General features: G+C 41.2%; 1 protein-coding gene across 1 annotated transcript; it reads left to right on the forward strand.

The window, feature by feature from the left end:
* The first annotated feature begins 7,830 nt into the window (after positions 1 to 7,830).
* Positions 7,831 to 23,565, forward strand: Cct3 (chaperonin containing TCP1 subunit 3). Its single transcript, XM_003475633.4, has 14 exons — positions 7,831 to 8,014; positions 10,180 to 10,241; positions 10,987 to 11,037; positions 11,120 to 11,182; positions 12,079 to 12,175; positions 14,064 to 14,181; positions 16,757 to 16,943; positions 17,728 to 17,877; positions 19,034 to 19,166; positions 19,284 to 19,365; positions 21,107 to 21,287; positions 22,202 to 22,447; positions 22,685 to 22,816; positions 23,235 to 23,565. Exons 1-14 carry the CDS (start codon positions 7,984 to 7,986, stop codon positions 23,337 to 23,339), a joined length of 1,638 nt encoding a protein of 545 aa, XP_003475681.1. The 5' UTR covers positions 7,831 to 7,983; the 3' UTR covers positions 23,340 to 23,565.
* The last annotated feature ends 366 nt before the right edge of the window (positions 23,566 to 23,931 follow it).

A 23,931-nucleotide genomic window follows, 5' to 3' on the forward strand; every position in this document is an offset into this window, starting at 1 on the left:
GCCCTGACTTCTCTTCAAGAGTTCACAGGAGCTAGGCATGGTGGTGAATGCCTATAATCACAGCACTCAGGAAGCTAAGGCAGGAGAACTCAGGCCAGCCTAGGCTACATATGAGACTCTGTCTCAAACATACTAGTGATAGACTTCTAGTAAGTTGGTAGGGTGGCGAACAGCAGAGAAACAGCCTCTCCTCTCCCTGGTGTCCACACCAGGGAATACAGCAATGAGAAAAAGAGAAGGAAGAGGAAAGTGGGTTCCCAGGACCTAGCAAGAATCTGAATCAAGAACTGAAGCCACAGGAAAAGTGAAAAGAAGACACTCAAGGCAGAAGGTGGCAAGTGGCACTTTCTACCTGGGCCCTGGCTGACTGCATGGGACAGGCAGCTCAAAATTACAGACATGACGACTACTGAGGCCCCAGAGGTCTCCACGGAGAAATATACTAATGGAATTGAGTACTGGATGCAGTGGACTGCAGTGGCTGGTAAGTTATTCAAGTTCAGACATCCCACCGGAGAGGATAGTTTGGCCAGATGCAATTATGGAGAGGAACCAACTGAGTTTGGAACTCAGAGCAGCTGCAGGTTGGCTCCATCTAGAAACACCCAGTGTCAGGGTAAAGCAGAGCTGAGTACAAGTTGTTAGGTCAAGGAACTGAATTCAAGCCAAAAGTAAGCTGAGTTCAAACCAGTAGGAGGCAGGAGGAGTGCTGCAGGCTGAACAACTGGAGTTCCAGCCTCACAGCCAAAAACTAGCCTGAACTTCACTGGAACTAAAGGTACACACTTGCTGAGATTATCACCACCCACTATCCCACCATAAATCTACTAATGGCTTGCTAGAATTAATCAACACAAATCTGGGCTCTCCCTGCTCACACTGTCTGCCAGTGACAGTACAGACAGGAAACATGCCCTGAAGTGGACATTTTCTTCTTTTTGTTTTCTCTCTTGATTGTTCTTATTAATGTGAACATTGTTTCCAGTTTTTCTATTGTTTTGTTGTATTCTTATTTTTTCTTTCTTCTCTCTTTCCCTCCTGTCTTTTTTTTTTTTTTTTTCACTAGCTTCCCAAATTTTCCATAATCTTCCTTTGTTCTCTAGGCTTGCTTCTAATTTCTTTCTCTTCTTCTATTTCTCTATCCCCCCCCCACCCCGACCCTTTTAAAAATTTTCTCCCCAGGGTAAAATTGCCATATTGACCGTGTGTGTGTGTGTGTGTGTGTGTGTGTGTGTGTGTGTATAGATATACATATTTTTTTGTCTTTTTTGAGACAGGGTCTCATTATGAAATTCAGGCTGGCCTTGAACTCACTCTGTAGTCTGGCTGGTCTTAAACTCACAGTGATTCTTCTGCCATAGCCTCTTGAGTGCTGGGATTACAGGCATGCACCACTACACCCTGCTGAAGAGGGAGGATCTTGCAACAGATTCAAACCCAAAATCCAGCTACACCTGGAAGATACCTCTTAGAAGAAGTCATTTCAAGGCCTGCCTGGCTACATAATGAGTTCAAGCCCAACCTGAACTATATAATGAGACCCTGTCTTAAAAAAAAAAAAAATTGAGATCCAATAATATTCTACATAAAGAAACATGTTTAATTAAAAAAGAAATTGGGGCCAGGGATTTAGCTCAGTGGCATAAGCACCTGCCTGGCAAGTGTGAGGTCATGAGTTCAATCCTCGGTACCAAAAAATAAAAAATTTAAAAATTAAAAAACAAAAGAAATTCATAGACTGAAAGTAAAAGGGTGAAAAATATATTCCATGTAATAGGAACCCAGAAAAAAAGCAGGGGAAGCTATTCTATTTGTAGACAAAGTGAATTTCAAGCCAAGACTGATTAAAAGAGACAAAGGTCACTACAACCTTGTAAAAGGAACAATCCAAAAGGAAGAGATATCAATCATAAAAAGATATGCACCAAATACTGCTGCATCCAACATAAAACAAATATTAACAGACACGAAAAATCAAATAAGCACAATACAATTGTAATGAGGACCGCAATATCCCAATATCCCATTATCACAAATATACAGATCAAACAGACAAACACTGGGGCTGGGGATTTAGCTCAGCGGCATAAGCACCTGCCTTGCAAGTAGGCGGTCGTGAGTTCAATCCCCGGTACTGATAAAAATGAAAAAAAAGACACACAAAAAAAATCAAATAGACAAAAACTCAACAAAGGAGCATCAGAATTAAACCAATTTTGAACAAATGGACTTAGTAGATGTCTACCAAGTGTTCCACCCCACAACATTGCACGTGGGGCTATCTCCAAAATATATCACATACTGTTACATAGAATATACTTAAGTAACTGAAAAGAAACTGAAAGTATCTCATTCACATTATTAGACTATTGTGCAATGAAATTGGAAATCAATGGCAAAAGACACCATAACAATATCATAAACACTTGAAAATTAAATAACACAAGGGGCTGGGGATTTAGCTCAGCGGCATAAGTGCCTGCCTTGCAAGCAGGGAGTCATGAGTTTGATCCCTGGTACCGATAAAAAGGAAAAAGACAAAATGAAAGAAAGAAAGAAAGAAAATTAAATAACACCCTCCTAAATAACCAATAGGTCACAGAATTAAATAAAAATTTAGACAGTTTCTACAAGGAAATAATAATGTCAGTACAACATACCAAAACTTATGGCATGCAATGAAAACAGTCCTACAGCAAGGGGAATTCAGAGTGGTAAATTCCCACATCAAAAAAACAGTGAATTCAAACAAATAGCCTAATGTTGAACCTCCAGTTTCTAGAAAATAAAGAGGAAATCGAGCCCAAAGGTCTTACAAGGAACAAAATTATAAAGATCATAGCAAAAATTAATGCAACTGACTAAGACAACAATACAAAGAATCAATGAATCAAAGAGTTGGTTCGGTGAAAGATTAAATAAAATTGACAAATCCTTAGCCAACCTTTTCAAAAACAGAAAAGACTCAATTCACACAATTAGGATGAAAAGGGTAAAATAACCACAGATCCTGTAGAAATACAGATCATCAATACCTACTTCAAGTACCTGTATTCTAATAAGGTGGAAAGCATAGAAGGGATGGACAGATGCCTAGATCTATATGAATTGCCAAAGCTGAATCAAGAAGAAATAAAGATTCTAAATAACCTAATATCACTTAATGATATTGAAGACGTAATTCAAAACCTACACAAAGAAAACCCCAGGTCCTGACAGATATACTGCTGAAATGCTACAAGAAATTTAGAAAAGATACAATGTCACTATTCCTCAAACTGTTTAATGAAACTTAATAGGAAGCAATATTCCCAAGTTCATTTCTGGAAGCAAGCATTACCCTGATATCAAAACCAGAGAAGGAGTCAACCAAAAAGAGAACTACAAGCAGTCTCCTTAATGAACCTGGACACCAAAATCCTCAATAAGATACTGGAAAACAGAATGCAGCAAATCATCAAGAAGATTGTACACCATGACCAAGTAGGATTCATTCCAGGAATGCAGGGATGGTTTAGCATATGCAAATCAATAAATGTAATGCATCATATTAACAGGGCAAAGGACAAAAACCATATGATCATCTCATGGAACACAGAAAAAGCATTTGACAAATTCTAACACCCATTCATGGTAAAGACCCTGAGGAAAATTGGAATAGATGGTCTTTATCTCAATCTGATAAAAACCATCTATGACAAACCAACAAATGGACAAAAACTGAAAGCTTTCGCTCTAAAATCAGGAACAAAGATTCCCACTATCATTATTCTTATTTAATATAGTTCTGTAAACATTAGCCAGAGAAATTAGACAAGAGAAAGAAAAAGAATAAGAAAAGCAAAAGACGACATTAAATTATCATAATTTGTGGATGACATGACACTAGATAGAAGGCCCCAAAAACCTCACCAAAAAACTTCTAGATTTAATAACCAAATTTAGTAGCATAACTAAACACAAAGTCAACATTCAAAAATCAGTAACATTCCTGTACACAAATAACAAACTAACTGAGAGAGAAATTAGGGAAACAATGCCTTTCACAGTAGCATCCAAAAAAGTCAAATATCTAGGATTCAATCTAACAAATACTTTTACATCGAAAACTACAGTACTCTGAAAGAGGAAATTAAAGAAAACATTAGAAAACGAAAAGATGTCCTTTGTTCTTGGGTAGGAAGAGCCAGTATAGTGAATATGGCCATGTTTCTAAAATTGTTATACAGATTTAATACAATCCCAATCAAAATACCAATAGCATACCTCATAGAATTAGAGAAAACAATCCTAAAATTCATTTGTAACTGGAGTAGACCTAGAATAGAAAAAACAATTCTGGGCAACAAAAGCAAGGCAGGGGGCATCACAATCCTTGATTTCAAATTATACTACAGGGGCTGGGGATTTAGCTCAGCGACATAAAGCACCTGCCTTGCAAGCAGGCAGTCATGAGTTCGATCCCTGGTACCAGTAAAAAGGAAAAAGACAAAAAAAAAAAAAATCTTCAAATTATACTACAAGGCTACTGCAATAAAAACAGCATGGTCCTGGCAAAACAAACAAAAACCCCCCAGACTCAAAGATCAATGGAACAGATTAAAAGATGCAGAAACAACTCCAAACACACTTGGCCACCTTATCTTTGTGTGTGTGTGTGTGTGCGTGTGTGTGTGTGTGGTACCAGGGATTGAACTCACAACTGAAATCACAACCTTGTACTTGCCAGGCAGGCACGTATGCCTGCTGAGATAAATCCCCAGCCCCTGACCTTATGTTTCACAAAGGGGCCAAATACCTTCACCGGAAGAAAGACAGCCTCGCTAATAAATGGTGCTGGGTGTGGTGGCTCTTGCCTGTAATCCCAGCACTCAGGAGGCTGAGGTGGGAGGATCGTTGCAAGTTCAAGACCAGCCTGGGCTATAAAGTGAGCTCAAGGCCAGCCTGAACTGCATAGCGAGACTCCGTCTCAAAAAAAAAAAGACCAAAAAAAAAAAAAAATGGTGCTGGAAAAACTGGCTTTTCACATGCCAAAGATTAAAATTGACCCATATTGGGGACAACAAATTATAAAATGACACTATCTGTGAGAGGCCCTCTTTGTCCTCCTTGTGGGCCAGTTTCGGAACACAGAAATCCTGCTTCCTCTTGGTCATCACTGAGATCTTGATGGTCAATGAGGCCATAATGACCACATAGCAGGATGAAGTCTGCTGGGGACAATCCATGGAAAACTAGTACCCAGGTATGAGGCTGAATCTTAATTTGTTTCCTTTATGATACTAAACTTGTCCTTTCAACCATTACTTCTACGTTTTTCCAGGAAAAGCCCTTGTATCCCTCCCATCACACTAATAAAACAGTGGCTAACTGGAGATTCTTGATCTTTGTTCTCAGAGAACACTGATCATCCCAGAGCCCCATATCCTCACAATTCTTGTCTCTTGATCTTTTTGTTTCTCACTGTGCTCTGTAACTCCAGGCAGGAGACTGGGTACTCACTGCAGAGGTCCCTGATAACTGGCACCTACAAAGAGTTACCGATAGACCTATATCTTTCACCATGCACCAAACTAAAATCTAAATGGATCAAAGATCTAAATAGTAAAACAGAAACAATGAATTTGCTGAAAGACAGACTAGGTAGAACTTTGGAAAACATAGTGTAGGAAAAGACTATGAATAAAATCCCAATCACACAAGAAATACCACAAAGAATCAACAACTAGGATCTCACCTTATTAACAAGCTTTTGGACAGCAAAAGAAATTACCAACAGAATAAAGCGGCAGCACAGTGTGGGAAAATTTTTTGCAAGCTTTTCCTCAAAGGATTAATATCTACAATACATAAAAAACAAAAATCAGATTTATTTATTTATTTGAGACAGGGTCTCACTATGGAATCAGGCTGGCTTTGGGCTCACTTTGTACCCCAGGCTGGTCTCAAACTTGCAACGATCGGATCCTCCTACTCAGCCTCCCAGGTGCTAGCATTACAGGACCGCATCACCACACCCAGAAAGATCTCCTCAAATTTAAAGACCCAATCCAAAAATGAGCACTCAAAATGAATACACATGTCTCAGATAAAGAAATACAAACAGCGGAGCCGGGCATGGTGGCTCATGCCTGTAATCCCAGCACTTGGGAGGCTGAGGCAGGATTGTTGTGAGTTCAGGGCCAGCCTGAACTGCATAGTGAGACCCTGTCTCAAAAAAAAGACAAAAAAAAAAAAAAAAAAAAAAAAAAAAAGAAATACAAACAGCAAATAAATATATGAAAAAATGTTCAACATTACTAGTCATTTGAGATGCAAATTAAAAACAATGCTGAAATTTCATCTCACTCTAGAAAGAATGGCCATTATCAAGAAATCAGTGGATAATGAATGTTGTAGGGCTGTGAGGAAAAAGGAAAAAGGTAGATCTCAGGCTGTTCCATCTGGGAGAAAGAAACATGACTGTTTTGTTCATTCTCTCATGTTCCCTTTGCTAATTTGACAAACAATTTTTATTTTATTTTTCCTAAACAAAACAGCCCAAATCCAAACACGTCTCTCACGAATGAGCAGTTTATTCGTGTGTTCTACATGTTTGATTGCTGCATTATCAGACTTTTTCCTCTCCAGTCTAGTAACTGAAGAACTTCACCTTTCCCATCATCTCAACAGACCCGGGGCTTAGTGTTGATGAGCAAGGTGGGAGGAGGTTAGGTACAGGGAGAGAAAATCTGATTTTTTTGCTTGTTTGATTTTGTTTTTTGCGTTTTTTGAGACAAGGTCTCGCTATGCAGTTCAGGCTGGCCTCGAACTCACAATGCTCCTCCTGCCCCAGCCTCCCAAATGCTGGATTACAGGCATGCACCACCGCGCCCAGCTATAGGAAAGAAAAAAAATCACTACAGGGAATATTGTAGAAAGGATAACTTGGTAAAAATGTAGGCCATCACCCTGCAATATAGTTCACTGCCTCAGTAGAAATCGGCTACCTAAAAAGGGAAAAATCCACACGCAGCAATGAGTTCAGAGGCGACAAACCACAACTCCCAGGGTAACAACAACAAAAAAGTCCAAGCCTGTGCCACAAGACTACAACTCTCTCTCTCTTTCGTCTCCGTCTTTCTTTTGAGGAAGGGTTTCACTATTTCGTTCGGGCTGGCCTTCAACTCACTTTGTTTTTTATTTTTATTTTTATTTTTTGTCTTTTTCCTTTTAATTGGTACCGGGGATCGAACTCACGACTGCAAGCTTGCAAGGGAGGCGCTTATGCCGCTGAGCTAAATCCCCAGCCCCTTTTTAACTCACTTTGTAACCCAGGCTGGCTTCAAAATCAAGGCGATCCTCCAGGTTCTCCCCACCTCGCGCCCCCCAACTCGGGCTGGAATTACAGGAGTGCACCACCACGCCCAGTTTATTCCCTTCTCTTTATTCTTCCCTTTTGCTGAGCCTGAAGTAAAAGTAGAAACTGTCACGCTCTTTTTTTAACCTTCACAGCCTGAGAGGACCCAAAGGACCACATGTGTTAATGGCCTCACCTGCACGGGTAACACAATACCCCAACCCAGGCACCACCAGGAATTGATACGCAGGCGCAGTAGCATGCTAGCCAACAGCCTGCGTCTCGGCACATGCGCAGACATTCACTCCGCACGCGGCCGGGCGCGGCCATGCCACTGCGCAAGCGTCTCTGTCCTCCAGTTTCCATCATCATGCTCTCTCTATCTAGCTTGCCCTTACGTTCTCACGTAGGAGGCGGAGCTAATACTGTCGATTGGTCTAACTCCGTGCCAATCAATGAGATGGGTGCAGTGATTGGTAGCAACTCGTAGGATACGGGGTTTAGGTGTCGGCCTTGAAGAGGCAGCGTTTTCTAGGTTTGTCTGTGAATCTCTCGCTCTCTCTCGCTTGCTCGCTCTCTCTCTTTCTCCAGAAGATTCTGTCGGTTCCTCTTGCTCTAGGTACCTGGCTCTGCGACGCTCCGCCATGATGGGCCACCGTCCCGTGCTCGTGCTCAGTGAGTTCTGGGGAAGCTAGAGAAGGGATCCCTTTTGTGCTTCTTTCTCTCCATACTTTTCAGTGTTCCCGCTGCTCTGTCCCGCTATGACCCGGACACCGATCCATCCAGCCATCGTTTCGTTTTGGAAGGTCCTTCTCTCCGTTTCCTTTTTTTCCTTTACGTTCCCTGCCTCCTTCGCAAATGCACATTGACCCTCCTCACAGAGTCCCTGGTCTTTCCATGTTCTTGTCTCTGAAGCGTCCCTCCACCCCATGCTCCGTTCCTCGCCGCCACCCTCCTCCACGCCCCTCACCCTCCAGCACGATTTCAGCGTTTGGCTGAATAAGTGATGGATCCCGAGGTTAGACCGAACTTTACATCCTTGACTACCCTTTAGCGGCGTGATCGCGGAAAAACCGCTTAACTTTTGCATCGTCGTTAATGCGGTTGATAGTTCCTCGTTGATTGGGCGATTAGTAGTGAGGTGCATGAAAGGGAGATGGCAGTGGGATCTTTGTATTCGGTCAGCAACCCTGTTCCTGAAGTATCCGCTTCTTCCGCTGGTTTTAGACTAGTCTCTCCCCATTGAGTTTCCCCCAGTTTCTGTGCTGGTTTTCTTTTTCCTTTGGGAATACTCGTTAGTCTTTCTGAGTAATGAGCACCCCATTGTCTTTCCCTTGGTATGATTCTATTTTGTGTGTAACTTCTGTAACCCATCTGCCAGACTTGCGAGGGTAGGTGGCCGTTTCCTTTCCCTTAGTATCTTCAGTATACACAGCGCCTAGGAGTTTGGTTTGTTTGTAACCGGGAATCGAATTCAGGACTGCATCCTTGCCAGGCAGGCGCTATGCCACTAAGCTAAATCCCCGGTTCTGAGACTGTCTGTATCTTGAAAATCATTTTTTTCGAGGAAAAACATTACTGAAGTATGGGGGGAGAGGGGCGGCTATTTTGATAGATTCTAGGTCCTTACAGGTTTTTGGTTATCACTATCTGAGACACAAATGTAAACCCAGAAGGTTATAATATGTGTTTAGATTTGATAGGACTGGATTGAAAGTGAGTGATACGTTTATAAAGCACTTTACAGGTTTGTGTTAATCTCTGGCATTAATGGCTGAGATTGACTAGACTCCCAATTAAACTATGTGGCCAGCTCTTACAGTTGTTGAATAAGTTACTGAGACATTCCTATTACATGCAAGTATGCAATGACTACATCTAGTTTTGTCTTACAAACTGGGATGCTTTGGAAAGTGTGTTCTCATTTCACAGATTTGATTCTCATTCTACAGCATGCAGTGGAGCTCCATGAGTCAATTGTGCTTGAACTGTGAAGAGTATGATCTCTTTTATCTAGGCAGGAACATTTGAGTCCTTGAATTCTTCCCATTTGCATAAAACAGTTGGGGCTTTTTTCAGGTCACTAGCACTTTGAGAATCTAATCATACTTGTGGATCCTCTTCCCAGCAAAAAATATGCAGTATCTTTCATTTTCTTATGTAGTATTGGGGAGTTGACTGGGTTACTGAAGTCCATTAATGGGTCTTAGATTATGAATCCCATTATAAATATGAAAATGTTAGAGGGAAGGTGTTTACCAAGATTTTTTATTCTTCTTCTTCTTCTTTTTTTTTTTTTTTTTTTTTTTTTTTTTGTCTTTTTCCTTTATATCGGTACCGGGGATCGAACTCACGACTGCCTGCTTGCAAGGCAAGCGCTTATGCCGCTGAGCTAAATCCCCAGCCCTCGTTTACCAAGATTTTGAAGTTGAAGCATTATGGGTTATTTCTTAGCATGCCAGTGGTTGAAATACAGAAGTAAATAGCTATTCAGTATAAATGTGAATTTTTAACAATTTGGAGGGTGGTGGGCAGTGGGCAGTGTGGTGACTCACAATTGTAATCCCAGCACTGGAGCCAGAGACAGGAAGATCCCCACAAGGTCAAGATCAGCCTTAACTAGTAGCAAGATCCTGTCTCAAAAAACTGAAACCAAACAAAACAGTTAAAGGGTATAATTAGCATATAACTTGCACATACTTGAAATATATAAATTGATAAGCTTTAGTCTGTGTAACACTCTGAAATACATGTGTTTATTTACAAAGGTTGGGAAATAAATAGCTTGAGTACAATAGGGCAGTCCTAGACTATTGATTTTCTCCCCTCCTTTGTCTTAGGCCAGAATACAAAGCGTGAATCTGGAAGAAAAGTTCAGTCTGGAAACATCAGTGCTGCTAAGGTAGCGTATTTTTTTAAGTGTTATAGTAGTTTGCCCCTAGCCTCCTTCTCTAATATTTCTATGTAGTTAGCCAAAAGAGAAGTTGACTTCCCTTCTTTCAAGAGATTTTCCTATGATGGTAGAGAAAAAGAAGCCCCCTCTTCCTATGAGTTAAGCCTAATAATCTTGTCTTTTTCGATTTTATCAGTACCAGGGATCGAACTCACGACTGTCTGCTTGCAAGGCAGGTGCTTATGCCGCTGAGCTGAATCCCCAGCCCCGTAATAGTCTTCTTATATTAACCTATGCATAGTTCTATTGCTATATATATTTACATATATTATAGTATCTTTTGCTATCTCCCATATCAGTCTTGAGTTACTGGAGTGGGAAGATTATTGGTTCCCTTTTGTATTCTGGTACCCCTCTGAAGTCCTGTAGAGGTATTCCATAAATGTATTTTTAATGAAGTAATAAAATGGCCTGAGATCTGACTTAGGTTGAGAATGGAGGCCACTGTCATGGAAGGAAATGCACAAAAAAAAGAGAGATCAAAACTCAGACTGCGTGAAAACTAAAACATGGGGGGTATCCTTGTTTCTTGGGAAAAGTTGGGGGCTTTTGGTTTTTTTGTTTGTTTGTTACTATATCTAAAACTAAACTTTTGAGGTATCACTGTTAAAACACTGACTGTGTAGGTTGCTATACAACTCATTCTCACTGTTTATTGATTGGGCCTGCATGTCTTACATTTCCTTTCCATTAGACTATTGCAGATATCATTCGAACATGTTTGGGACCCAAGTCCATGATGAAGGTAGGCTAATCTCTTACTGAAACTAAGGCTGCTAATTTTTTCTTTGTTTTCTGGGACACCTAATTCGGCTTTTTTGTCTTAGATGCTTTTGGATCCAATGGGAGGCATCGTGATGACCAATGATGGCAATGCTATTCTTCGGGAGGTGTGTTTATTTTTCTCATTTTTCTTTTTAAACTCAAAGGATCAGATAAGATAGATGTAGCTGTTGGTTCATTTCTTATGGCTGCTGTACAGATGACTAAATTGGGTGGTTTTAAAACATAAGCTTGGGGCTGGGGATTTAGCTCAGCGACATAAGCGCCTGCCTTGCAAGCAGGCAGTCGTGAGTTCGATCCCCGGTACCGATAAAAAGGAAAAAGACCCAAAAAAAAATGTAAAAAAAAAAAACAAAATAATAAGCTTATAGGACATACTAGCGCATACCTACAATTCCAGCACTCAGGAGGCTGAGGCAAGAGGATACTAACAAGTTCAAGGCCAGTCTAGACTACATAGGGAGTTCAAAGCCAGCCTGAACAACATACTGAGACGCTGTCTCCAAACAACAAAGCACGCAGTTCACCCATAATGGTGCAATAAATAAGCTAGAAGATACTGTTCTGTCTTCCAGAAACTTAAATTGAGTTCTCATGATGTCTGCCCCACCCCTCCAAAAAAGGCACTTGGAAAAGTGACCTGTATACAAATTTTTATTTATTTATTTATGTACCAGGGATTGAACTCTTGACCACGTGCTTACCAGGCAGGCACTTATGCCACTGAGCTAAATCCCCAGCCCCAAAATCCCAAAATATCTGGTTTACAATCACAGGGGTGTTTTTGTTTTTGTTTTGTTTTTTGTACTTGGAATCAACGTGATGACCTTGCCCTTGCCAGGCAGGCACTTATGCCACTGAGCTAAACACCCAGCCCCAGGTACTAGAGATGAGGAGCATTAATCTTGAAGGTATACTAAAACAATAAAACGTAAGAGTATACATATAGAACCAAGAAGCTGAAGGTAGTGATTCGGTGGTGATTAACTTCTTTTCTCCTCAGATTCAAGTCCAGCATCCAGCAGCCAAGTCAATGATTGAAATTAGCCGGACGCAAGATGAAGAGGTTGGAGATGGAACTACATCAGTAATTATTCTTGGTAAGAGGAGAATGGAAGATTGAAAAGGAAATTTTAGAAAAGGTCTATGTTTTGGGTTGTGAGCCACACCATTATCCTAAGACGATGGGAGGCTAAGGCAAAAGGATTGTAAATTTAATCCCAGCTTGGAGCAAGTTTTTAAGACTGTCTCAAAATAAAGAAGCCAAGTGTGGTGGTACACACCTGTAATCCAAGCATTTGGAGGCTCTGGCAGAAAGAAAAAGGGTAATGTGAAGGCCCTGAGTTTAATGTGTAATACTATAAATCGGGCCTAGGATTTAGCTTAGTGGCACAAGTACTTAGTGGCAAATGCAAGATCATGAGTTTGATTCCCCAATCCCCCTCTCCCCAAATAATGTCTCTAATACTGTAAATCCCAGCAGTCTTGAAAACTGAATCAGGAGAATCATAAGTTCAAGGCCAGCCTGGGATATAGTGAGACCTTGACCTGGCCCACAGGTCAGTCCGGATCCGCAGGGCAGTTTCCTGGGAAAGGAACGGGGATTAACACAGACAGCGTAGGAGACAGAGGGATGGAGACAAGTCGAGAAAGTCCGATCAAGCCTCATTTATTGATAAAGTGGTCGCTGCTTTTATAGGGCAGGGGCGGGTTGGTGGGACAGGAAGAGGCTATGGGGTGATCTCTGATGGGTCATCGTCACGTCCGTGTATGTGATGTAAATAGGAGAGGATTGTGGTTAATGTAGGTGCATTATGTGTCCATATGAGGGAGACAGCAGCGGGGCGGTCGCACCGCTCCCTACAAGACCTTATTTCAAAATAAAAATTTTAGCACATATGTGAATTCACAAACAGAGTTTTTAAAATTTATATATTTATTTATTTATTGGTCTTTCTGAGACAGGGTCTCACTATACAGTTCAAGCTGGCCTTGAACTCACTTTGTAGCCCACTCTGACTTTTAACTCACAGCAGTCCACCTGCCTCAGCCTCCCAAGTGTTGGTATTACAGGCCTACGCCACCACACCAGGAAATCTTTTGAGGGAGACTGAACAACATTTATTTCTTGCAGTTCCGCAGGCTGAGTACAAGGTTGAAGGCAAATATGAAATCTTAAAATAATGAGCCTCTCTTTTATAAGTTTAAAATTTATTTTACATTCATATAGAATCATAAAGGATGATTTCTGAAATCCAGCCACTTAAGGCAACTAAGACATCTAAATTTCAAGTTGATGGTAAACATTTTTAATAGATAACCCTCTCCCCAATGGTTCCATATGTGGTTCAGGCTGGCCTTGAATTTAGGCTTGGCTTGAACTTCTGGTACTCCTGCTTTAGTCTTCCAGAGTGCTGGGATCACAGGTGGGCACTACCAAGCCTGACAAATTTGAACCATGAAATAAAGCCTGATGACTATCTTTGATCATTTAAAAGATACATATAATAAGGATGTTCTTTTTATGAATTGGCTTATGCAAAGTGTAAAATTTCAAGTAATGTTGATAACCAAATGACATGTTTTGGGAAAAAAAGTATTTTTTAGAAACATAATGAAGTTGTCTTTTTTTTTTTTTTTTTTTTTCTGTCTTTTGTCCTTTTTATCGGTACCAGGGATCGAACTCACGACTGCCTGCTTGCAAGGCAGGTGCTTATGCTGCTGAGCTAAATCCCCAGCCCCTGAAGTTATTTTTAAAATACTTGTTCTTTTTAAAATATTTGTATGTAGTCAGGGTTGGTGGTGCTGGGGTAATCCAAGTAGTTGGAATGTTGAGGCAGGAGCATCAAGTCCAGCCTGGACTACTTAGTGAGTTCAAGCACGGTTTGAACTACATGGCAAGACCTCATCTCAAAATAACAAATAATAAAAATCATAACATATCATAAAATAACAAAATACTTTTGGTGGTGCTGTCCTTTTTTCCAGCGGGAGAGATGTTGTCTGTGGCTGAGCACTTCCTGGAGCAGCAGATGCACCCAACAGTGGTGATCAGTGCTTATCGCAAAGCACTAGATGATATGATCAGCACTCTAAAGAAAATCAGGTATGGAGAGCAGTGCGAGGAATGGGTCATCCAAGCTAGAAGGCCAAGAAGATGGGCCTATTCATAGAGGTAAAGGAAGGGCAAACATGTCTTACACATGTAGTTTATCTCTTGCTGTCATTTGGTTGGAAGGAGAAAATAAGGAACAGAGTAAGGGAAAGAGTTCCTAGGGTGACTTCTTCAGAATATATTTTGGTATATGCTGTAAGTTTCCATGTTGGTTATACATCACCATGGGCAATGTGTCAAAACTGAAATAGACTTAACCTTCAAAGATTTTAGGATTGAGCATGGTGGCTCATGTAATCCCAGGGGGCTGGGGCAGGAGGAACATTTCCAGTTCGAGACCAGCCTGGGCTACAAAGTGAGCTCAAGGCCAGCCTGAACTGCATAGAGAGACCCTGTCTCAAAAAAAAAAAAAAAAAAAAAAAAAAAAAAAAGATTTTAGGTTCTTGTTGGAGGACATAGTGATAACTATAATTATTTAGGATTTGATGTTAAAATATCCTATCATCACGTGTGACTAGCTGAACTCAGTAAGTACTGTGAGGCTGGCAGCGGCTCTTTCTCATTGAAAAGGATAGACTGAAAATGTAAGTTGTGTTAAGTAATTCTAGTACTTTGTATTAGTTCACATTTGTAAAGTACTAAGTCAGTAAATGACTTCTGTCTATCAGGAATATTAGTTGTAGCATAAGGTATAGTCACGAAAAGCAATCCTACTAATAAGACTTGTTCAGTGAGAAAAACATATGTGGCTGAGAATGTAGCACCATAGTAGAGCACTGGTCTAGCATGTGAAAGGCCCTCATTTAATCTCCAGCACACTAGAAAAAGCTAGAACCTGTGACATGGTGCTCTATTACATTGTTGGTTCACAAGATGCATAGATATTTAATAGTTTAGTAGACTTTGTATTATACTTGCTATTGTGATCTGTCTAGCGTACTGGCAGATAAGGTATATGGAGTTTTGTTTCGTTGGGAACAGTGTTTTTGTTTGTAGGAGGTTTTTTTGTTATTACTGTTTTTATTTTGAAGACAGAGTCTCACTGTAATTTAGTGTATGTGTTGCCAAAGTGAGCACATCATTATGTAACTTAACCTGGCCTCAAACACTTTGGCAAAGTTCTTATCTCAAGTGCTAGAATTGAAGGCATGTAATACCATGCCCAGTTGATGTAATTATTTTTGTGAAATGAGCTATGCAAGTTTTATTGAGTGTTTGGCTGAAATGATCAGGAGATCATTTTGGGAGAGGGCACTTTAGGGCACTGTTGGACCAAACTTAGGGCTTCACACATGGCTAGGCAAGTGCTGTACCACTGAGCTATATACCCTACCCCAAAATCTTTTATCAGGTAATAATGATCTACATTTTACTTTTTATCTTAGATAATGGTTTTGAAGCTATTGCTTCCTAAAATTCATAATTCTGAGGCAAGGGAAATGATTGAAATGTTTTGTGTATGTACAGTTCTGCCAAAATGAAATCCATTAACCTGCATAACCAATGTGAAAATAAAAAGTGTGGGGAAAAGTCCATAATTCAACCACCATATTTATCACAAAAGTGCCAATACTGCAAATAAACCTGAATACTGGAGTTTTTTGGGAGGGGACTAATACATTAATGTCTTTTCTTGAAAGAAAAACAATACACGCCATAGATTTGTTACCACTGGAGGTTTGTACTGTTACAAAGGAGATTTTAGCAGCATGCGAAAATTTGGGCAAATGGTTATCCGAGGTGTCTTACAGATGGTCTTGACGTATACAAATTTGTAATCTTGTGAGGGGAGACTAACATAAAAGCAGAAAGTAACTACTGTGATAAACCATGATTTAGTAGAAGAGAATCCACTATTCATAATGCGTAAGACTAGTAATTTAATCAAAAGGCAATTCTAGTTCTGTATGGGGTAAAGGATTGTCAACAAAATAACTTAATCTTGGTTATAAACACTAAAGAGTATTTGGTTGAAGCCAGGAGATAAGGAAGAAATTACCCTTCTGTAAGCTTTGTATGTATAGAGTTGTCAGATGGGAATTGTTTTGAGAATTATAGCACCTTCTAGGAATAAAGTTGTAATCTTTTTGCCTTTGTGATACTGGGGATTGAACCCACTGTCTTTCTGTTGAGCTATATCTCCAGTCTTTTTTTATTGTGAGATAAGGTCTTGCTAAAGCTGCGTAAGTGCCTGGACTGGGCTTTTTTTTTTTTTTTTTTTTTTGTCTTTTTGGGACAAGGTTTCACTGTGCAGTTTAGGATGGCTTTGAGAACTCATTTGGAAGCCCAGGCTGAGCTGGAACTCAAAACTGTCCTCCTACCTCAGCCTCCCAAAAGTGCTGGGATTACAAGCATGCAGTACCACACCTAGCTGGGTTAGTTGTAATCTTGGTGAAAAGCTTGAGGACAGATTAACACTGGTTGTTGATCTCCCTTTCAGTTTCCTTGCAAAGAACCCTTGTCTCTGCTTCTTGGCTTACTGTTAGTCTCTTAAGATATATATGAGAAACTTCTTCAAGTATGTAAATTGTCTACTGACCATATTGCCTTGCTTTCTTTTCTCCAGCACCCCTGTTGACATCAATAACCGTGATACGATGTTGAACATCATCAATAGCTCCATTACTACCAAAGCAATTAGTCGGTGGTCTTCTTTGGCTTGTAATATTGCCCTGGATGCTGTCAAGACCGTACAGTTTGAGGAGAATGGTCGGAAAGAGATCGACATCAAAAAATATGCAAGAGTGGAAAAGGTGAACTTCATATGTGCTTCACAGATTATTTCTGGGCACAGATCATCCCACTTGTGTAGGAACTACTTCTTCATCGTCGTCTTCATCTTCTCCCCTCTTCCTTTCCTCCCCCTCCCCTTCCCTCTCCCTCTTTTTTTTTTTTTTTTTTTTCTTTTCTTTTTATCCTTGAAATAAAATGGATTTGGAACTACTTTTAAATCAGAGCAAAATATCTGTAGTTAAAACAAGGAAGAGTAATATACTTGCATCCTGGAAAGAGGCTATCAAAGAACTCCTGAACTAGTTTTGTGACCCTCGTTGCTGTCTTTACACTAGAAGGCTTATAAGGGCTAGGGAAAGCTTATCAGTATGTGCTTTTTTGCCTTTGTATACATAAGTCGTTTGGTCAGAATATAAACCTAAAGGCTAATAAGCCTGTATTTTTGTCTGTTTCTACTAAATTTAAGGGGGTGAAACTATGGAGCTAATAGTTTTGTCCAGTAGATGGAGCTCAATCCCCAAAACTCAAGGTAATATCTTTAGAACCAAGTCTCTTGTAGTTGTTTTAGTTAGGTCTTTGTGAGGAAAGAAGTACCTTAGAAACTTGAAGTTGGCTGGGGATTTAACTCAGTGGCGTAAGTGCCTGCCTAGCAAGTGCAAGGTCATGAGTTCAATTCCCAGTACCAGAAAAAAAGAAACTTAAAGTGGTGGTCATTTGGTCAGGGTGGGAGGGGAGGATTGAAATGGAAGTGAGAAATTGTCTTCTCTTGGTTATGGACTTTTTTTTTTTTTTTTTTTTTCTCAGATACCTGGGGGCATCATTGAAGACTCCTGTGTCCTACGTGGCGTCATGATTAACAAGGATGTGACCCATTCACGAATGAGGCGCTATATAAAGAACCCTCGAATCGTGCTGCTGGATTCATCTTTGGAATATAAGAAAGGAGAAAGCCAGGTAAGATTCTTAGCCCTGTTCCTTAAAGTAGAACTAGAACATGACTGCTGATAGAATAAGAAAGTAAAAGGTATGTTTATTGTGTGTCTGTTGTGTCCCAGTTGTGACAGTATTCCTTGAAAAGTTTTTATCGGTACCAGGGATCGAACTCGCGACTGCCTGCTTTGCAAGCAGGTGCTTATGCCGCTGAGCTAAATCCCCAGCCCCATCCTTGAAAATAGTTTTTATTGATTTTGGGTGTTTTTTGTTTTTGGTACTAGGAACTGAGCTCAGGACCTTAGGCTAGCCAAGCAGACACTGCGTCACTGAGCTAAATCCTCGACCCCTAACCTTGGTGTTTTTGTTTTTGTTTTTGTTTTTTTTGTATTTTTCATTTTTATCGGTACCGGGGATCAAACTCACGACTGTCTGCTTGCAAGGCAGGCCCTTATGCCGCTGAGCTAAATCCCTAGCCCCCTAACCTTGGTTTTTTTGAGATAGGGTCTCGCTATATAGTTTAGGCTAGCCTTGAACTCACTATGTAGCCCAGGGTGACCTAGACCTTGTGGAGACCTTCCTGCTTAGCTTCATGAATACTGAAATTATAGGCTTGTGTTACCATGCCTGGCTCACAGCTTTAGCTTTATAACTTAAATTTTCTGGGGTACATCAGAAAGGTCCAAGGGGAAAGGAATATAGTCATTGGGGTGACCTTGGGGCGCCTCACCAGGCCAGGGATTTTTATTTTAATTTTATTTAACTTTTTTATTTTTTCTTGAGACAGTCTAGCCATATAGATCAGACTGGCCTTGAAATCACTATGTAGGTACCAAAAAAAAAAAAGGAAACAACTCACTATACAGTATGGGCCCAGGCTGGCCTCAGATGTATGGTAGTCCTCCTGTCCCCAGGCTCCCAAGGACATGTGCCATCATGCCTGGCCAGAGATTTTTGTTTTTTTTGTTGTTTGTTTTGGCGGGGTTTTTTTCTCTTTTTTAGACAGGGTCTTGCTGTATAGTTCAGGGTGGCCTTGGGCTCACTTTGTAGCCCAGGCTGGTCTCAAACTTGCAGTGATCCTCCTGCCTCAGCCTCCTGAATGGTGGATTAGTGGAGTGCACCATCATTCCTGGTTCCTGGCCAGAGATTTTTAAATCATTGTCTTTTCTTTATCACACAGACCGACATTGAGATTACACGAGAGGAAGACTTTGCCCGAATCCTCCAGATGGAAGAAGAATACATCCAGCAGCTCTGCGAAGACATCATCCAGTTGAAGCCTGATGTGGTCATCACAGAAAAGGGCATTTCAGGTAGGACTATATTAATCTGTTAACGTAATAAACATATGACAGACTACCTAGGACAAAACCAGTTTAGAACCTAGGAGCCTGGCAATCAGCTTCACATCTCTGTTCTTGGGTTTACAGATTTAGCTCAGCACTACCTCTTGCGAGCCAATATCACAGCTATCCGTAGAGTTCGGAAGACAGACAATAACCGGATTGCTAGGTGAGTAGGCAAGGTAAAAATGATATTCTTGCTTCCCATGTTTCCCTTTTTGTAACTGTATAGTGTTATTAGCTGAAAAGATAGTACAATAATAGGTAGGAATGAGCTAAGATAGCTGTCTGCCCTTTTCAGTAGCCTATAATGTAGCAATTAGCCACTTTGTGAGTCCCTTCACTACCAGCCCTGGCCATTAGTGAGGAGGTTATACTTAGACGTGTAATTGCTGCCTTGGTAGATCCAACATGTTTCTAAGTAACACCTGGTCAAAGACTGTTCTTAAATGTAATACTGGTGCTGCTGAATGAATGTTTCTAGAGGGGTCTGTTTTAACTGACTCAGAAAAGCAGAACCTTGATTAGATCCTTGGCAGTTACTTATATAAGTCTAGACTGCATTTATTATGTCTGCACAGATGTCTATATTCAGATACCAGCTACTTTTAGTACTAACATAAAAGTAAATATACCCTACTGCATAGTGGGTTTTGTTTTGTCACTGTAACAAATACCAGGGATCAACTTATAAAGAGAAAAGGTTTATTTTGACTCAGACTTATTTTGTTGTTTTATGATGGGGTTGTTTGTTGTTTTTTATTTTGTGTTTGTTTTGAGATAGGGACTTGCTTAAGTAGTTCAGGCTGGCCTTAAACTCACTGCGTGGGGGCCTGAACTTGTGGCAATCTCTGCCTCAGCCTTTTGAATGCTTGGGTTATAGGCATGTACCACCATGCCCAGCCTGACTCGGGTTTCAGAGTTTCCAGTCTGTGATCATTTGGCTCCAATGCTTTTGGCCCTATATCGAGGCAGCACATCATGGTAGGAGCACATAGTACAACAAAATTACTTGTGCTGTGGCCAGGAAGTAGTAGAAGGGGGCTGGGTCTCACTGTCCTCTTGAAGGCCACATGCCCAATGACCTGAAGACCTCCCATTCAAAGTATAAGCTGGGCTTGGTGGCACACGCCTATATTCTCAGTACTCAGGAGGCTAAGGCAGAAGGATTGCTGTGAGTTTAGGGCCAGCTAGGGGGCTACATAAGCGACTTAAAGGCCAGCATGTACTACATAGCAAAACACTGTCTCAAGCACCCCCGCCAAACATATTATTGTACCTATTCACATTTATCAGAGATGTGAATGGCTGTGGGCACACAAATGCATATACTTAGTTGTCATGGATTAGGGAAAGAAGTGACAAGTCTGTCCCATTAAAACTGGGTCTAGGGCTGGGGATTTAGCTCAGCAGCATAAGCGCCTGCCTTGCAAGCAGGCAGCCATGAGTTTGATCCATGGTACCGATTTAAAAAAAAAAAAAAAAAGACAAAAACTGGGTCTAATAAGACACACACATACTTAATCACCTTCCTATTATTTATTAGTTTAAGGAAACTTGGCCTGTTACTTTTGTTGTTGTTTTGTGTTTTTTGGGTTTTTTGATACTGGGAATTGAACTCAGGACTACACACTTGCAAGGCAGGTGCTTATGCCACTGAGCTAAATCCCTGGCCCATTGGCCTGTTATGTTTGAAATCTTTTCCAACAGACATTTGGGACATGTCAGGCAGTTTTAATGAGACTGACTTGTCACTGCTTTCCCTAATCCATGGAGGGGTGTTTGAGACAGTGTTTTGCTATGTAGTACATACAGGCAGTGTTTCTAGCAATCTACTTTATCCCTAATCATCCCCAGCCTCAGACCATAGACCAGAGATCTGAAATCTCCCCACTTCCTCAACCCACTAGAGCCTGTGGGGCCCGCATAGTCAGCCGACCAGAAGAGCTGAGAGAAGATGATGTTGGCACCGGAGCAGGCCTGCTGGAAATCAAGAAAATTGGAGATGAGTACTTCACATTCATCACTGAATGCAAAGACCCCAAGGCCTGTACCATTCTCCTCAGAGGAGCCAGCAAAGAAATTCTCTCGGTGAGTCAACCTTAGAAATACGGCAGCTAAAGTCCACTTCTAGAGTTTCCAGAATGCCTCAGATCATGCTTATGTCAGTCACAACTTTTCATTACATAACAAATAACCTGAGAGCCAGGCCTGGTGGTACACACCTGCAAGTAATCCCACCTATTGGATGGCTGAGGCAAGAGGATCACTGTGAGTTCAAGGCCAACCTGAATGTCATAGCAAGTCCATGTCTCAAAAAAAAAAAAAAAAAAAAAAAAAATCTAAGGTGTTTTTGTTTCTCATTAGAGGAATGAAGCGTCACACTGGGATTAGAAGCCATAATCTGCACTGAGGACACAGCCCCAATGACTGGGAGACTTTTTTTCTACTTAGCACCACCTCTGTAGTTCCTACCACCTATAAGAGGCCCATGTTAGGGATGGGCTCTGCCATTGAGCTGCAGAACCCTAGCCCTTTTTTTAAGTTGAATTATAAATACTACTTTTTTTCCTCAATGAGACTAAGTAACTTTTTCAAAGGCACATAGAGAGTAAAAGTTTCCATACACCTTGCAGTCCCCTAAACCACCACAAGTAGGAAGGTATAAAAATGGAATTTAGGGGCTGGGGATTTAGCTCGGCAGCATAAGCACCTGCCTTGCAAGCAGGTAGTCATGAGTTTGATCCCCGGTACCGATTTAAAAAAAAAAAAATGGAATTTAACTGTAACATAGTAAACAAACAACACACACACACCACACACCACACACCACACACACACACACACACACACCCACCCACCCTCTTTGGCCTGGAGGTACGCATTCTTCTCCCATTGAGGGGTTTCAGAGGCCTTGCCTGCTTACCTCTGTGGTTTACTAGTCTAGGAAGATAGGAAGCCATTGGTGTCTGATTTCTCCATGAGTTGTCTGTTTGCTTCCCAAGGAAGTAGAGCGCAACCTACAGGATGCTATGCAGGTGTGCCGCAATGTACTTCTAGACCCTCAGCTGGTGCCAGGAGGTGGAGCCTCTGAGATGGCTGTGGCCCATGCCTTGACAGAAAAATCCAAGGCCATGACTGGTGTGGAGCAATGGCCCTACAGGGCTGTAGCCCAGGCTCTGGAGGTCATCCCTCGCACGCTCATCCAGAACTGTGGTGCCAGCACCATCCGTCTATTGACCTCCCTTCGGGTGAGTCCCTCTCCTGATTATTGTCTGAATGGAGTAGGGGAAACAGTCATTGGCCTAAGGGATGGTTTTCATATTGACTTCCCCTTGTGATTGGTCCCCTAAAGTCTGCCTTTTAAGTTTTGATTTGCTGTCTTTACCTTTTATACCTTCTGTACCAGTTCATTGTTTCTGATGTTTTCTGATAGGTCACTTGTTCCAGTATTTTCTTTGAACTACTTTTGTTTACTCCAACTGCAGGCCAAACACACACAGGAAGGCTGTGAGACCTGGGGTGTAAATGGAGAGACAGGGGCTTTGGTGGACATGAAGGAACTGGGCATATGGGAGCCTTTGGCTGTGAAGCTACAAACATACAAGACAGCAGTGGAGGTGAGGATGTTATATGGCATTGGTATGCTGCTTATTTCCATATGGCCAGAAGCCATTTGTGTTAGGCCTAGTCTTGGAGGGGCAGTAAAATGTAAGAGTGTTCCCAAAGATTGTCCAAGGAATTCCATTTCCCCATCTTTCATTTAAAAGCAAGGTAACTTAGCACAAGCCTGCATTGCTTAAGAATATCTGTTTTGGGCCAGCGATTGAGCTCAGCACAGACACCTGCCTGGCAAGTACAAAGTCAATGAGTTCGGTCCCCGGTACAAAAAAAAAGAATATCTGTTTTACATTCAAGACACTGGAAAGGTAGATTTCAGATAAAATGGTAATTCTGTGGGGCGAGCTAGATTTGTTTAAAAGAAAACAATATGCTTCCCTTCTCCTCTGACCTCTTTGAAACTGGTTTTTCTCCTAGACGGCAGTGCTGTTGCTGAGGATTGATGACATCGTCTCAGGCCACAAAAAGAAGAGTGATGATCAGAGCCGGCAAGGCGGGGCTCCTGATGCTGGCCAAGAGTGAATGGTGGGCAAGGCAACTTCAGCACACAGACCAGCAGTCCTTCCTTTTCCTCAACCAGTGTGCCAGGAACACTGTGGACGTCTTTGTTTGGAAGGGATCAGGTTGAGGGGCAGCCCCAATCCCTCTCTGTCCTAGCTCAGTTTGCAAAAGGCACTGACATGTAATTCTTCTCTATTGTAAGCTTTCCATTTAGTTTGCTTCCTATGATTAAATCTAAGTCATTTGAGATAGTTCTTACGTGTTTTTCAACCTTAGGTCATATCTCTATCTCCTGGCAAGTGGGAATAGGCAGAATGCTTTACTAGGTAGAACAAAAGATGGGAATTAAGGTCCGTAAGTCTTATTTGCCTTCTTGAGAGGTTATTCAGATCTCCCATAAATCTTGCTGAAAGACTTGGGAGTTCCAAGGATGATTCTATAAAGATGAAGAAATACCTTTTTAGCGTTGGCAGTAGTAGCTCAGTAACAAAGTCCTTTGCCCAGCATGTATGAGGCCTTGGATCCCAGCACTGGCACAACTAAGTAAAAAGAAACACTGCTCTACATATACATCACCTAAAGAAAAAGAGGAACCTATCTGAAGTACAGGTGT

Source organism: Cavia porcellus, unplaced genomic scaffold (assembly GCF_034190915.1).
Source record: "Cavia porcellus strain 051 isolate PalLab524CR breed Dunkin Hartley unplaced genomic scaffold, mCavPor4.1 scaffold_6, whole genome shotgun sequence".
Classification (NCBI taxonomy): domain Eukaryota; kingdom Metazoa; phylum Chordata; class Mammalia; order Rodentia; family Caviidae; genus Cavia; species Cavia porcellus.

Excerpts from the sequence above, each read along its gene's own strand:
- Cct3 (XM_003475633.4), top strand. The coding sequence starts at position 7,984 with ATGATGGGCCACCGTCCCGTGCTCGTGCTCA. Across the intron at positions 10,242-10,986 it reads GAAACATCAGTGCTGCTAAG|ACTATTGCAGATATCATTCG; the intron begins GTAGCGTATTTT and ends CCTTTCCATTAG. Across the intron at positions 11,038-11,119 it reads GACCCAAGTCCATGATGAAG|ATGCTTTTGGATCCAATGGG; the intron begins GTAGGCTAATCT and ends TTTTTGTCTTAG.